Source organism: Copadichromis virginalis, linkage group LG2 (assembly GCF_057382275.1).
Source record: "Copadichromis virginalis isolate Kocher_CV1m ecotype Utaka linkage group LG2, C_Virginalis_male_GT1.1, whole genome shotgun sequence".
In the NCBI taxonomy this organism is placed as follows: domain Eukaryota; kingdom Metazoa; phylum Chordata; class Actinopteri; order Cichliformes; family Cichlidae; genus Copadichromis; species Copadichromis virginalis.
Window position 1 is genome coordinate 27381436 of NC_140619.1, and position 14275 is coordinate 27395710.

Here is a 14275-nt window from a genome sequence, read left to right on the forward strand (position 1 = left end):
ACAGTTTACATCTACGTGCACTTTAAATCTATGCACGAGCATGTGGACATATATTTATATATATTCATAAATGTGTTTGTGTGCAGGCTTGCGTGCGTGCAGTTGTAAGTAATTTTAAGCAACAGTGCATTCGTAGTTCCAGCTTAATGCACATGAATTCAGCTCAGCCAGGTAAACCTGTTGTTCCTCCATCTTCCCATGTGGCAGCCTGACAGGAAGGTAAGTTTTGTAGGAGGAGCATAATTATGCCTTCAGCAGTTTTATTTTGCTGCCTCAGTCCTTAGCATTCACTTGCTGCTGGGAACTTGGCTAACATGTGTGAGGGCGATGGGCCATGGGACTCCTGATAATATGAATTGTGCCGGACTACTGCAGGTAAGAGCCAGCTGAGTTTATCTCTTTTGATGGTATCTGCACTGTATTAGCGTTTCTAATTGAGTCATATATTGCAGCAACACACGAATGTGCTCGGTGTATTGTACGGCATCATGTTCTAAAGAGGTGTTAAATTGTATGACCCTTTATTCATTTTTAATAAAGAATGTCTGCTTTGATATTTTCCTTTTATTTAAATTCTCTGTGTTATTTGTTTACAAGAGCACTTGGTTGGAGATAAGTGAGAGGGAGGCATCGAATTACCTTATTGTGCAGCTGCTTGCTTTTAAAAGAGCTCACTGAGGCATGAAGTTTAAATTTTATCACCACGTTGAAAACTTTTAAATAACTTATATCATAAGTTTTAAATAGAATAGTGTAACTCTACAAAGACTACTGCTCACTGGTTTTTTTGTTTTCTGTCTTTGTCAGAAGCTGCTGATTGTAGTTCACATCAGGCAGATCATATGTAGTTCTCTCCTGTTTTCCGTCCCAGAGGAACTGGAGCCTGACACTCTGGTTGGATCACTTAGTAAAAACTTTTCTCCTCCATATCAGCTCCTGCCCCACAAGTACCTGAGGATGGACATAAACACAGGGAATTTCTATACCACTGAGTTAAAGATGGATCGCGAGGCCATCTGCCCCGCAGAGAAAAAAGCTGAGGAATGTGTTACTTTATACAATGCCATCGTGGGGCCCTCAAAAGACCTTATACAGTTTTCTGTGATCATAGAGGACATCAATGACAATGCGCCGCATTTTGAAAATAACAAAATACACCTTGGGGTGCCCGAGGATACGACCGTGGGGACCAGTTTCCTGCTAGATACTCAGGCTCTGGACAGTGACACCGGTCCTAATGGAGCGGTGCAGTACCACCTAAAAGGCTCTGATGGAGCTTTCGGTTTAAAAATCGAAGAAGACAGCTCTTTAATTATGTTGGTTGTAGAAAGAGCCCTGGATAGGGAAACTCGGGACCTGTTTCAGATGCAGCTAGTGGCCACAGACTGTGGTGTAGACCCTTTAAGTGTGTCTGCAGATTTAATAGTCACAGTGACAGATGTCAACGACAACTGTCCAGCCTTTAGCTCTGATAGCCCACACAGTGTCACCATCCCAGGAGACTCTCGGAAGAACACAGTGGTCACTCAGGTTAGAGCCACAGATCCAGATTTAGGACCAAATGGTGATATCGTTTACTCCCTCAGTCCCAAAGTCTCTGAGCAGGTCAAGACGCTCTTTAGCCTCAACAGTCTCACCGGGTCCATCAGCCTTACACGGGACCTTGAGAGCGACAACTCAGAGGAGCTCGTGTTGAAAGTGTTAGCCAGCGGCCATCACTGCCCTCCAGCAGACACTCAGGTAACCATATCCGTGCTCCCCAAGGCGAACCAAGAGCTGACGATCAAGATCGGGTTCATAGCGGAGCATCAAAACCAGACTATGGTGTTACAAGAGAACCAGCACCCCACTGCCTTAGCCGTTTTAGAGCTCGAGGGTGACAGCATCTTTAAAGATTTATTTCTTGCCATTGAAGGTGAAGTGCCTTTCACTTTGAGCCCACAGAATGGCAAGTATCTGCTTTCCACATCAAAGCCCTTAGACTATGAGATGGATCGTGAACATCATATTTCCGTGGTAGCACGCGTGAGATCAGCTGAGGGATCTGTGATCGTTCCTTCTAGACGTGTAGTCACGGTGCTGGTGGCAGACATCAACGACAATGCGCCATATTTTGTACAGCCTCACTACGAACTCCAAGTGGAAGAAAACAATCAGCCAGGAATGTCACTGCTTCAGATCTCGGCTTCAGATTTAGACAGCGGAGAAAACGGCATGGTGACATACAGGCTTGAAAACTACAATCCAACCATGTTTAGCATTGATTCTGTAACAGGTCAACTCTCTCTGCTGGTTCCTCTAGACAGGGAGCAACAGAATGTACACAGACTCACTGTGTTTGCTCGGGACAGCGGCTCTCCTCCCTTGGAATCCATGGCCACTGTATCCATTCACGTTCGTGACCAGAATGACAATCCACCTGTTTTTCTTACCCCTCACTTCATCTTTTTCATTCCTGAGAATGTTCCAACATTATCCCAGGTGGGGAAGGTGGAGGTGAAAGACCCAGATAAAGGGGAGAATGGGACAACAGAATTGTATGTTGTAAACAGCAGTGCACCTTTTGTTGTGGATAACACCCAGGGGATGCTACGCACCACTAGGAACTTGGACCGCGAGACAGAAGACCGCTATGAACTCTACCTGCTGGCCAGTGATCACGGCCAGACAGTTGCTTTGACTTCCACTGCCAGAGTGACCATCTTTGTGGAAGACATCAATGACAACCAGCCAAAAGTGATCCTTCCCGGCAGCAACTCCTCATGCCTAACTGTCTCTCCAGGTACCCTGGCAGGTGCCACGGTAGGAAAGATCTATGCCATCGATGAGGACTCTGGACTGAATTCAGAGATTACTTACTCAGCTACAGCACCGGAGCTTTTGCAAAACAGAAGTCCCTTTCAGATCGATTCAAGGTCAGGGAACATCACCTTAAGCCAACAGCTCCTTCATACAGACCTGGGAATGCATCACCTGTTCATTGTGGTCAGAGATGGGGGTAAACCAGTTCCACTTTATACCACTGTCTGGATGAATTTGTTGGTCAATGACAGCACAGAGCCTTGCCACTTGGACCGGGTGCCCACCTGGACAGGGACACTAAACTTGGTTCAAACCCCTTCAAAGGAACCGATCTGTGACGTGGAGACAGCCAGATTTTCAAAAGTGATTCTGTTAATAGGCCTGGGTATGATGCTGGTGTCCACATGTTTGTTTGTGGCCACAGTTATTTGCTGCCTAAAACAGAGGAGTAGAAGTCTGAAAATGAACAAGAGAGCATACACTGAGGCGAATGAGATTCCACTCAGGCTAAAAGACAAATATTACTCTGATTAATAACAGCAAGCAATGTGTAAAGCTCACAGTCTCAAAGATAAAAATGTCCTGTGAATTAAATGTATTCTGTGTATTTGTCAAGGGCTTCTTGCATTGTAATAAGTCATTGATTCAGTGTGATGCACGGTGTATTCAAACATGTTGACTGCAAAACTGACAGGTTCTGTAGAAATAAAGTTGATCCATTTTCTGATAATGGAACGAGCATATACACGTTGACCTGATAAGTGAAATATGTCAAGCCATCCACAAAAACGTATTCCCTGACAATTCTCTGAAAAAAAACAACTAAATTCAACTGTATTTCACAGATTTATTCCATAGCAGGCCATCGGTAAGCTACCAGCATTACAGACATTATCTTTAAGGATTATTGCCCATGACCCCTGCGGGTAGAAAGATTGAAGTAATGGTCTGTTAGGTTGATTGGTCCTTTCTCAGATTTCTGACTGAGTGATGGAGAGTCTAAAGTATTTAGACACACAAAAGGGTTTAATGTTCCTCGGTTGGGGAAGTGATGAAAGTCTCTCAAGAAGTAACTCTGAGATGAGCTCAGGAGGCAGAGGGTGGCCACGGACAGGTGAGAGGCGGCAGAGGGAAGGCACAAAAACATCTCAAGTAACCGCCTCACACCTGTTACTTGATAGCACTGCTTTTCACCCACAGAGCTGGATCGCACCAACAAGGCAGAAAAAACCCCAAACCTACCGTACTGCACCCAGTAACCTGACAGGCTTGTTGTTTTGATAACAGATGTTTGGAGTGAAATCACACCGTGTTCAAAGACACAATTACAAAAGACACTTGCTCTTGTGTTTTACTGATGCATTTGCATGCTGGAGAACAATTGAAATATCAAACCAGGTTAAGTGATGCATAAAGTATGAATGAGTCAGGCTGAAACGTGTTTGCAAATCTGTCAACACACAGTCGAGCACAGAGGGCAGGGTAATTGTTTCAGCTTTCTCAAACGAAAAAGCTCCCCCACCTTTTAAAATCATCTTTACAGTATCATAAACCATTAAGAAATCCTTTGAAGCTACACCTGCGTTAGAGGGAAGAAGGGAAGCAGAGCCTGTAAAACACAATGTACAACAACCTGGTTAGTGGGGAACAAGGCTTGTATAACATGAGTGGTGCCTCTCTGAGGATTTCAGAGCTGGCGGCTCAAAAAATAAATAATCTATTAACACTTCGGTGTGAGATTTACTATATCAAATAAGAAGAAACAAAGACTGCTACATAAAAATTACAGACTAACAGCAGATCTTTACATAAAAAAAAACATGTAGAAATGTATATTAAAGTATATTTATTTTTATTTTATGGGGGGGTTGTTTGTTTTTTTTGTTTTGTTTTTTTTTTTTACATAATTTATTGATTGTTATTGGCCAATTTTTAGCCCCAACTACAGTCCACTGGGGGACGAAACTAAACCCAAACCCTTACAATGCTGTTGCAGGGCAACGCCTGCCATCTACTGGGCGCAAATGAAGCAAAATAGGGTTAATTTTGTTTTTACATTTCTGGTATTAGGCCAGAGGGAGGAGATGAATCAGAGCACAGTCTCTCACTGCGACACAGTCAGGTGCCCTGGGATCAGGAATGTTTCCTTGATGTGCACAAAAAGGACATTTTTATCTTAATCATGTTCCCTTTTTCTGCTTCTTATGCTGAACATTTGATGGATGGCTATATAGCACAAAAGAGAGCTGTCGTGACAGATAAGTGATTGCATATTACAAAACGAAAGGGACTCATTGAAACTCTATCTTGTTAGGTAAGATCGCTAAAAAATAAACACTTCTCATAAGTGTGCACATGTTTATAGTTTTCCTTTCGCTGGAACATTCCAAAAGAGGTAAAAAAACAAACAAACCGTGACACCGTTTATTTGGGTTGCTGGGATGCCACTTCAGTCACGGTAAAGTGTATCTCACTGCAAACAGATGATATCTGTCAATTTCCTGTAAGAATATCACCTGAACGCTCAAAGGGCAACACCATGATAGCCAGTGTTATCTCAATCAGAGGTCGTAGATCAGGGGTGCCCAATCCCGGTCCTCGAGAGCTACCGTCCTGCAGCTTTTAGATGCATCCTTGTTCCCACACACCTGAATCAAATGAATGGCTTGTTATCAGGCCTTTGCCAAACATGATGGCATGCTGAAGAGATCAAACCATTTGATTCAGCTGTGTTGGAGTAGGGATGCATCTAAAAGCTGCAGGACGGTAGCTCTCGAGGACCGGGATTGGGCACCCCTGTCGTAGACCGTCTGAAACAACAAGCTCGACTCAACATGATGTACGACTCATTCCTCATTTGCCTGGACATGTTGGCATTTTGACTTTTAAGACAAAAAGGTCTTAGCTAACCACTGTTTGTCCCCACACACACGAGAAGAAGAAAAATCTATTCTTCTCTGTGAGCACGTCTGTATGCAAATGAGCGTCAACAATGAACTTAGTAAATGTCCGCAAGTTTAAGGACCCCCGGCCTCCTCATCATTTCTGCTCCTTGAAGTTCATTGAAAAGCGACATTGTTTCTTTAAGGTTGCACTCGCAGTCATCGGCGGGTCTGTCCATTGTTGGGGGGAACAAAACAGCGAGTTGAGATTGATATACGGGGGCCGGAGACAAGTTGCGCATATCATCAGCGGACCAGCTGCAGTTCGGGCAGCGAGACAGTAGCCGACAAGTCCTTGAACGCATCTTTCCAGACATGGGTAAGAAACTTCACACAGACTAGAGTCTACCTTTATTAGCTTGTAGTATGTTCTTATTATCACTTCTTTTCTTGATTGTATGCGATTGTTCTGGGAGGGAGGGGAGCAGTGAGAGGGCATCAGAAGTTATTAAAGTGGGGGCTCTCTTTTTTTGTCAGTGTAGAGGTCTGCTTCTTACCGGCTGATATTATGAGATTTATTTCATGCTTGAGATGGCAGGGCTACTTTTCAGACGAGCCTTGTCGCATTTGCTTTCGCTCGCAATCCTTCTCAATTTTTATAGAGGCGATTTGGCCCCAGCTTTTGCATTTTCAAGACTATTCCTGCAGGGCTTGTCTTTTCATTTGGGTCACAATCAAAGAGCCAGAGAGGGCCGCAGTGATTCGTAATTGGCTAATTGGCACAAGGTGCATCTGAAGGTCGGCCTGATTGACTGACTGAGGTTAGTGTTAAAACTTATGGATTATGCTGATACAATGTGTGTGTATATTCTCTAAAAAAAAATCTATCTATATGTACTGTATATAATTTATTGTGTAGCTATGTTATTCACAATTTCTTGTCAAACTCTGTGTTCTGTGCACAAACCCTCGCTATGTGAATCGCATGCAATCAGTTTGCATGTCTGGTCATGCACAGACACCCAACAAAGCTATGCGTTTGCTTAAAGAGCCATCTATTTGCCCCTCCGGCCATCTGTGTTTACTGCAATGGTACCAGCTACAGTCTGCCTGCTTCTATTGTGCATGTCTGTGTGGATGCATGTACACATTTACACAGTTCCATTGTTTGTTTCTAGGTTTGCTTTTTCCATCCTCTTCCAGCACTGGCAGCTCCCCACTATCATTTTCTTGTTCCTGTGTCTTCTTAGTAGGAAGTCTGGTGAATATGCTTGTGTGTGTGCCCGCAAAGCACAGAGGTGCCTCTGGCCTTTGTTTGCTTGACATTGGTGGCCCTTGTACCCCCATGATGGTGTGGCACAAAGACTGTTGTCTCTCCAGTCACAAAAGCAGCCACTCTTTCTGTTTCGCTTTGCCTTCTCCTCAGCGTCCTCCCTCTTTTCTCACACTCTCCATCCTGGCTGGTGAATGGAGTCAGGGTGTGAGATGGGGTCAGAGTCGACACGTCCCCGTGGCCCTTGGCATCCATTCAAACAGCACATGACTAGTGGGGGGAATGCACAGACTTAATAAGCGAACTTGTGTGTTTACAGCTGCAGCTTGATCAATGCTGACATTTTATCTTTAAAAGGTTGCTTTGGCTGGCTTTGTTTTTCCTTATTGCATTTTTTACCCCTAGTATTATGTAGGTAGGTTTTTGGGTTGTCAAATTTCATGATTCTTATCTCTGGGGTTTTCTGTCGCCACCAAGTTCAGCTGTATTTTATGCCAAATGCTGTGTTCGTGCTATGAAATCAGATGATAACCTTTTTGTCTACTCCCAATTATGAAAATTGACAGAAGCCCTATATTTTTAATTATCAAGGGTAACATGAAATAGTTTGTGTAGAAAGGATCTGCTGTTGGATATTTGGGGCACGAATCACACAAAGTTAACTCTGAGTTGCACGTGTTTAGATTGAAAGAACGATCAATAAACTGTTCTGCAGTTTTAAGCAGCACAAACAAACTATTTAGCTTGTCTGTGCTGGGGTGGAAGCAACAATCTCATAAAGGGATGTCTTAAAACCAGAACAAATGCAATCAAAACTATCTGCATGGCACAAATCGGAGTTCAGTGACAGTAATTTTAGTTGAACAGATCATTTTAAAAGTTGCGGCACAATTTAATTTTCATTAGCTTGAAAGAGTGAAAACATATTTCCTGTCCTTGGGAGAAAAAAACCATGCAGTATATTCTTTAATATTTCGTACGTTTTAATGGTGTACTATGTCTTTCCGCTGTTCATAATATGCTTTGTTTTCCATGGCGCTGCATGTCGACTAATAGGTTGCTATGAGTGCTGTATGCGGTGTTTGGGTGGGGTGCCGTACTGTTCCCTTGTTGCCACACTTCTCTGCTTCTCTGGCATTGCCCTCTTCTGTGGTTGTGGGCACCAGGCACTCACAGAGACAGAGAGGCTCATCGAGACATACTTTGCACGTAACCTTCAGGACTACATAACCCTAGCCTACATGTAAGTCGTCCTATATTTCCATCATCGAAGCGTGATCAAACCTGATCTTCAGACTTCTCATGATTTCGTCTGTATTTTGAAGGTTTAACCCTTTTAACCTCTTAACATTTTCTTTTTCCTTTGCCACTCTCAGCATTCAATATTTCCAGTATGTCATCTATGGTTTGGCCTCCTTTTTCTTCCTCTACTGCATTGTGCTTTTGGCCGAGGGCTTCTACACTACGAGCGCTGCAAGGCAAACCTTTGGAGAGTTCAGGAGCACCATGTGCGGCCGCTGCCTCAGCTCCTCGGTGAGAGGGCCCTGAGTGGGAAAAGTAAAAAGGATTGGACAGATTGGATAGGATTTAATACATATATCACTCCCTGGTGGGTGGTGAGCTGAAAAATCTTAAAGCTCCTAAAGAAGAAAAAATCTTAAGGGACATGCAAAGATAAGCATACAGTGAGTGTTTGAGTGGTCTAAGACTTGAGTAGTTGGAAGAGGAGGCAAAAAGGGAGATAAGTAGAACTAACCTGAAAAACAAGCGTGGCTATTAAGTGAGTCACGCCTCATAAAAACACTCTGAGATTGTGTGCATCCATTTAATATGATAATGCACCCTAATCTGTGGCCTGCTCTCTCCTTGTGCAGTTTATAGTGATGACGTATGTGCTCGCTGTGCTGTGGCTGCTGGTGTTTGCCTTCTCGGCATTGCCAGTCTACTTCTTCTACAACATGGATGCTACCTGCCACACTATTGATATTCTGACTGAGACCCCAGCAAGTATCAACCAGCTTTGTGTTGATGCGAGACAGTACGGTAAGAGGAACTCCCATCGCAGTCAGTGTTGGGCCTCCTCATGCAAAATCCATTCACATAAGGCAAACCTGTTAACACACGGCATATTTATCTTACTGTAAACAAATCTCTTGAAACGGCCATTTCAGTGATGATTTCTTGCCAAAGAATTGGGAAAATTAAATCCTGATTATGGTTTCTGCTATAACCTCCACTGTTCAAAAACTCTTTAGCACGCTCGAGGTCAACAGCCATTCCCACAGCTGTCTGAGGCTTAACCTAAGGACATAATGCAAACAATATAACAATTAATACAGAGACAAAGCAGCTGGAGGGGAAACGGTTATGAGGCTATTACTGTGGCAAAACTATTTGTGCGTGTAGTTTTGCTACAGTAATGGCCTCATAAACAGTAGGCCACCTTGTGTTGACACTATTAGCATGCTAATGTAGTTAGCTGAGGTGCTTGCAAATATATTGTTGCTCATGGTCAGTGGTGGGAAAACTCAACTGCCAAAAGAGGCATTTTTGAGAAGTTTTTGACCCCCAAAAGTTTATATGGTGTGACAAAACTTATTTGATCTTTTAACACATGTGAAATGATTAGTTGGCATTTTGCATTTTTGAAACTGGAACAAAGAAAAAGTCTACACCTGTACTAGTTGGAGAAAACGTGCATTTCATTCATCAGTCAGTGTTTTTGTAAATGAATCAAATTAAAATCGGTCTACTTTGATGATAAAACATTTTGCATCATAGTAAAAAAAAAAAAAAAAAGGGGGGGGGGGGGCAGTTTGAGTTTAATTCCGGTTAAAGTCCTTGCTGAGATCAGGCTTACCAGTAAGCCAGCAGCATTAGTGGTGAAAGCTCTAAATTCTCTTTTTCCTCTGTGGATTTACTTTATTTGGATTTGAATGCATAAAACTATAGGGACTCAGAACTACTTATTTATGTATACAGCCATACAAGCCACTGCAGTCCGACTTCAGCAAATTTGAGAGGATAAGGTGCCATGTGATAGTCAAACACTGTGATGTACATTTTAGGTACCAAATTATTAAAACTTGACCTTAAATTCTGTGTTTATAATTGGAGATATATATATATATTTTTTTTATAATCAAGAATTGCCTAAAGCTATGATTTGAAAAAAAAATTACTATTGCTCATTTCCATTTTTCACTGGAGCCACTTAAAATAGCCCGATGAGCCCAATGCAGCTCTAGAAGGGTTCATGAACCCTGCTCATGCCTTTCTGAATTATCCACACTCAACTTTAGTACAAGTTGCATGGTGTCAAAATACATTGCCTAACTTGTAGATACATTCATTTGGATGTGTGACTCAGTGGCGACAGCTTTTACTGCACACTGGCATTTCGTGTTAGATTCGTAGTTTTTCCTGTTCTTCTTCCTGACGCCTCACATCTTGTACTTGAGTCTCCCTGAAGGCCTAGCTCTTATAAAGTTTATGTACTAGGAGGCATTTTCATGCCATCCAGAGCTGGTTGAGACTTGTCTGCTGCCTTGATTGCGCTCTCTATGGCACCTTTTATTTAGTTTGGTAACATTTGTGAATGATTAGCAGTAAATGCAAAAAGTGCTCCTGAGGTCATTGGGATCTCATTAGTTTTGCAGCAGTTCTGTCATATATCATAGTGCTGATCAAATTAAAATCTCAGCAAGGCAAAGACACTGGAGGGAAAAGTCAGACGAAATCCAGAGGGGAACATCAATCTCTGTAAGCTACAGAGTTTCGTGGCAGCTCGCATGCCACTTAAAGACATTTTTCCTAAAATCCCCCAGAACGTCAGCTTTCATTCATGCTCCGTGGGCTATGTTTTGTACAGAATTTCATAGCAATCCACCTAATGGCTGTCAAGATATCAGTCCAGACTAAAAGTGTCAGCAGACCCACAGCACAACGCTGCCATCCCTGGAGCCCCAGAGTGTGGCTAAAACACATTTGCCACACAATGAGGCACACTGTTGCACTGAGTGATTTGTTCTTTCATTACACTGTCCTGAGGGTTAAACACTCGCTAACACATCAAATGTGCGTATTAATCTGCAGCTGAAAATAGTCCCCAACATACACACACACAAACTCTTCTGTTTGGTGGAAGTTTAATAAATTTTAACATGCCTGGCTCTGTGGTTTGATTTGAGCGCCGCAGACCGTGAAAGTCAAAAAAGATTTAGAATGAACAAATTAATTGATTTGTTGTGGACCTTTAATGTAATTTTACAGGCAGCAAGAACAAAATATAATAATTCTATCTTTTTATGTGCAATTGAGTGTTATATTTGAGTACATAAGTTTATTTTTTTCAACAGGACTCTTGCCATGGAATGCAGTACCAGGGAAAGCTTGTGGTATGACCCTGTCCAGTGTCTGCAAGACAAGAGAAGTGAGTACGATAATATGAAACAACTCGAGGTCTGCTGTCATGTTGTACAATTTGACTGACATAACACAAATACAACATGTTGTATTCACTAACAATAATCTCCCCCTGCTAGTACCGCATGACCTACGACCTCTACATCGCTGCCTTTGCCGGCGCTGGCATCACGCTCCTGGCTCTGGTGAGTGATTATGCTGAGGTTGAGGCCAGTCTGGCTGCAGTGTGGTAATATAACACTGGTGTTATGGCTCATGTGACTTAGTGACGCTCAGAGTGTAGGCGACAAGGCATCTCAGGCATCCATGACTGATGACCTCTGTACTGTTGCTCTCTGTTCCTCTTTGTCAGCTGATGCAAACATCATAATAATGCTGTAATGTCTGGTGTTCCAGCCATGCAAGCAAATTGTGCAGCCATTATACTCACATGCTTCATTACAGAAGCTGTTATGTTCGTTTTATTTTCTGATTCCTCTTGTTTCTCTTTGTCTTTTCATAGCTGACCTATACTATGTCAACCACCTATAACTTTGCCGTTCTGCGGTATCTGGGGAGAAAGGGCATAGGTGCACGGTGTTAGGACCCAGCTTCCTGTCTTTTCTGGCTTCACCACGAACATGGGAGTTTAAATCGATGGCAACTCTTCTTTTTTATGTGATGTGCACACTACTACGTCTGCTCCTGGATAAATTTTTTTCTAAACTTGTTATATTTTTACTTATTATAAGGAAGTTTTTTTTTTTAATGGTTTTGTTTTTTTTTTTGTGGGTGTAATTTCTGCTTTGAAATCGTACTTTCATTTTTTCTGATGTTTTTCAATCTGTGCCAAAATATTTGTGAATTATTGCTCTTGTTACTTGCCAAGTTCAATGTTTGAAATGAATTTCTGCCTCCCGCTGTACTCACAAATAACACAACTTTAACAAATTACCATATGTATTAAATGACCACTAAATTAGAAGATGTGCAGGTAGTTTGCAGCTGTTAATAAGAATTGGGGATTAGAGGTTACTATGGCTACCAACCATCACATCTGGCTGCCATGGTAGCAGACAAGCATGCACTTGCGGTCTTATGCTGACCTCCCGGACTTTTCTCACGGGCCGGAGAAAAGCTCCAACAATGGAGTCATGTCTTTCTTAAAAGCTAACCAATAAGAAGCCAGTTCTGGGGCCACCTGCACCATTACTCTCTGCCAGGGGTTATATTGCATGTCAAGGGACAGGGTCCTCTGGACAAAGAGAGGGTCAGACCTCTCCAGAGCCACAATGTAGCTCTTCTGGGACAGCAACAACACACACATACAACTCATCCACATGCTGCTGCATGGACCCCACCCCCAACACCAACACCATGTAAAATGGATTCATGGTAAAGGGACAAAGGGGAATTTTATTTTGAATAGTTTCTTATTGACAAAGGGACAATTTGTTTTTGTTTAGATCTAGTGAGGTCTGAAATTGTTTCTCATAATGTTGAGATGGCAGAAGCACTAGGTGCTAATACTTGAAGTAACCTCATAATATAAGCCCAAAACCACTTTGTTGAGGTGTGATACCCCCTGCTGGTAATGAATGGCTGAGGTACTTAAATAGAAAAAGGACAGGTTTGTTTTGTGTCTAATTCTTTAGGGATTTTGTTGTAGTTATTGTATAACACTTGTTTTTCACTTAATGTAGCTTTTTTTTTTTTTTAAACATCTGGATATTCCTAACAAAACCTTTTGAATCCTAAAAAGTAGACTTAGTGGAAGCTTAGCATAGCTTCTAATATTGGATGTGTCATGTTGCAGCAGTTTCATTTTCATATGTCAGTAATATTTAATTTAAAAAGAAGAATGCTTTGAACTGTTTGTACACATGGCCTCTGAAAACATTTGTTTGTAGACTTTATGAAACCTCAGTGTCTGGTGTATTATCAGAATGTGAAGCTGATGGTTCATCCTTGGCTTTTTGCCACATTAGGAGGCCAAGGTATTTTGTAAGGTGTTTTGTATTCTCTCCTCGTGTGTCCACAGGTGCACTGTTCCCTTCACTTGGCTGTGTACCAAGTCTACCTGAAGATGCTACGACACAGGGCAAAAAATGAGGAGAGAGGTTACGACCTGTATAGGAGACTGCAGAGGGACAGAGGAGGGATACTGCGCTCTCCGTACTCTGAGAACAACCTGTCTGACACCTTGTGAAAGGACATTTTGTAGTAGTTTTGGTAACAATCTTTCTGCAATAACTGTAACACCAGAGCGTGTCAACAAATGACACTGTTTTGTAGATTGTTCCACTTTAATAATATTGTAGAGGCATATTTCAACAGTTGGGGCATGATACAAAAGCAGGGTTTTTTTTTCTTAACCAAGCATTACAACTTCGTATTTATCCTTATTTCAACACAATGTGCTGCATGTGAATAATTTCTATAGATTATGTACTTTTTCCTTAAAATGTACTTTTGAAGGCAAATGTGAAGATTTCCTTTCCTTTCCTGCCTCAATCTAATTTGACAGTATGCAGCGGATCCTTCTAATGAAGGGAAAATAAAAATGTAGCACATGGTTTGATTTTTGTTTATAATGGAGAGGAACACCATTCACCATCAGGTTCCCACACATAGTCATTCAGTGACACTCAAGGATTTGATGCAATTTAAATACGGCACAGTTTGGGGTTAAATCTGAAGCTGTTTTTCATTTGGGATGTTGCTCCAAAATCCAGATGCTTCATTTTAACCTTTAAACGTTACAGATATCTGCTTTAAAAAGTGAAGTAGCTACTGCTAAAAGGGAACCAGTAGTATAGAGATGCATTTTAGTGACCTGTTAAGAGATTAAAAACAGGTTTAGGTATTGTTTTTAAAACTTTAATAACACACTCAAGGATTTTCAAGCAACATG

The 14275-nt window shown here is 42.0% G+C and overlaps 2 protein-coding genes across 5 annotated transcripts; both read left to right on the plus strand.

Annotated features, from left to right (window-relative positions):
• Positions 1-291: 291 nt before the first annotated feature.
• On the plus strand, positions 292-3532 carry pcdh20l (protocadherin 20-like). 2 transcript variants are annotated; one of them, XM_085476468.1, is made up of 2 exons: positions 292-375; positions 808-3532. In XM_085476468.1, exons 1-2 carry the CDS (start codon positions 328-330, stop codon positions 3334-3336), a joined length of 2577 nt encoding a protein of 858 aa, XP_085332594.1. In that variant the 5' UTR covers positions 292-327; the 3' UTR covers positions 3337-3532. The 2 variants fall into 2 exon arrangements, with proteins under 2 accessions (XP_085332594.1, XP_085332603.1); XM_085476477.1 differs by having other exon boundaries at positions 811-3532.
• A 2115-nt stretch (positions 3533-5647) lies between these two features.
• On the plus strand, positions 5648-13936 carry plp1a (proteolipid protein 1a). 3 transcript variants are annotated; one of them, XM_085476547.1, is made up of 7 exons: positions 5648-6063; positions 8014-8200; positions 8334-8490; positions 8832-9000; positions 11316-11389; positions 11502-11567; positions 11885-12090. In XM_085476547.1, the coding sequence occupies exons 1-7, from the start codon at positions 6060-6062 to the stop codon at positions 11963-11965; spliced, it is 738 nt and encodes a 245-aa protein (XP_085332673.1). In that variant the 5' UTR covers positions 5648-6059; the 3' UTR covers positions 11966-12090. The 3 variants fall into 3 exon arrangements, with proteins under 3 accessions (XP_085332673.1, XP_085332683.1, XP_085332664.1); XM_085476557.1 differs by lacking the exons at positions 5648-6063; positions 11885-12090 and adding an exon at positions 13403-13936 and having other exon boundaries at positions 7198-8200; XM_085476538.1 differs by lacking the exon at positions 5648-6063 and having other exon boundaries at positions 7198-8200.
• The last annotated feature ends 339 nt before the right edge of the window (positions 13937-14275 follow it).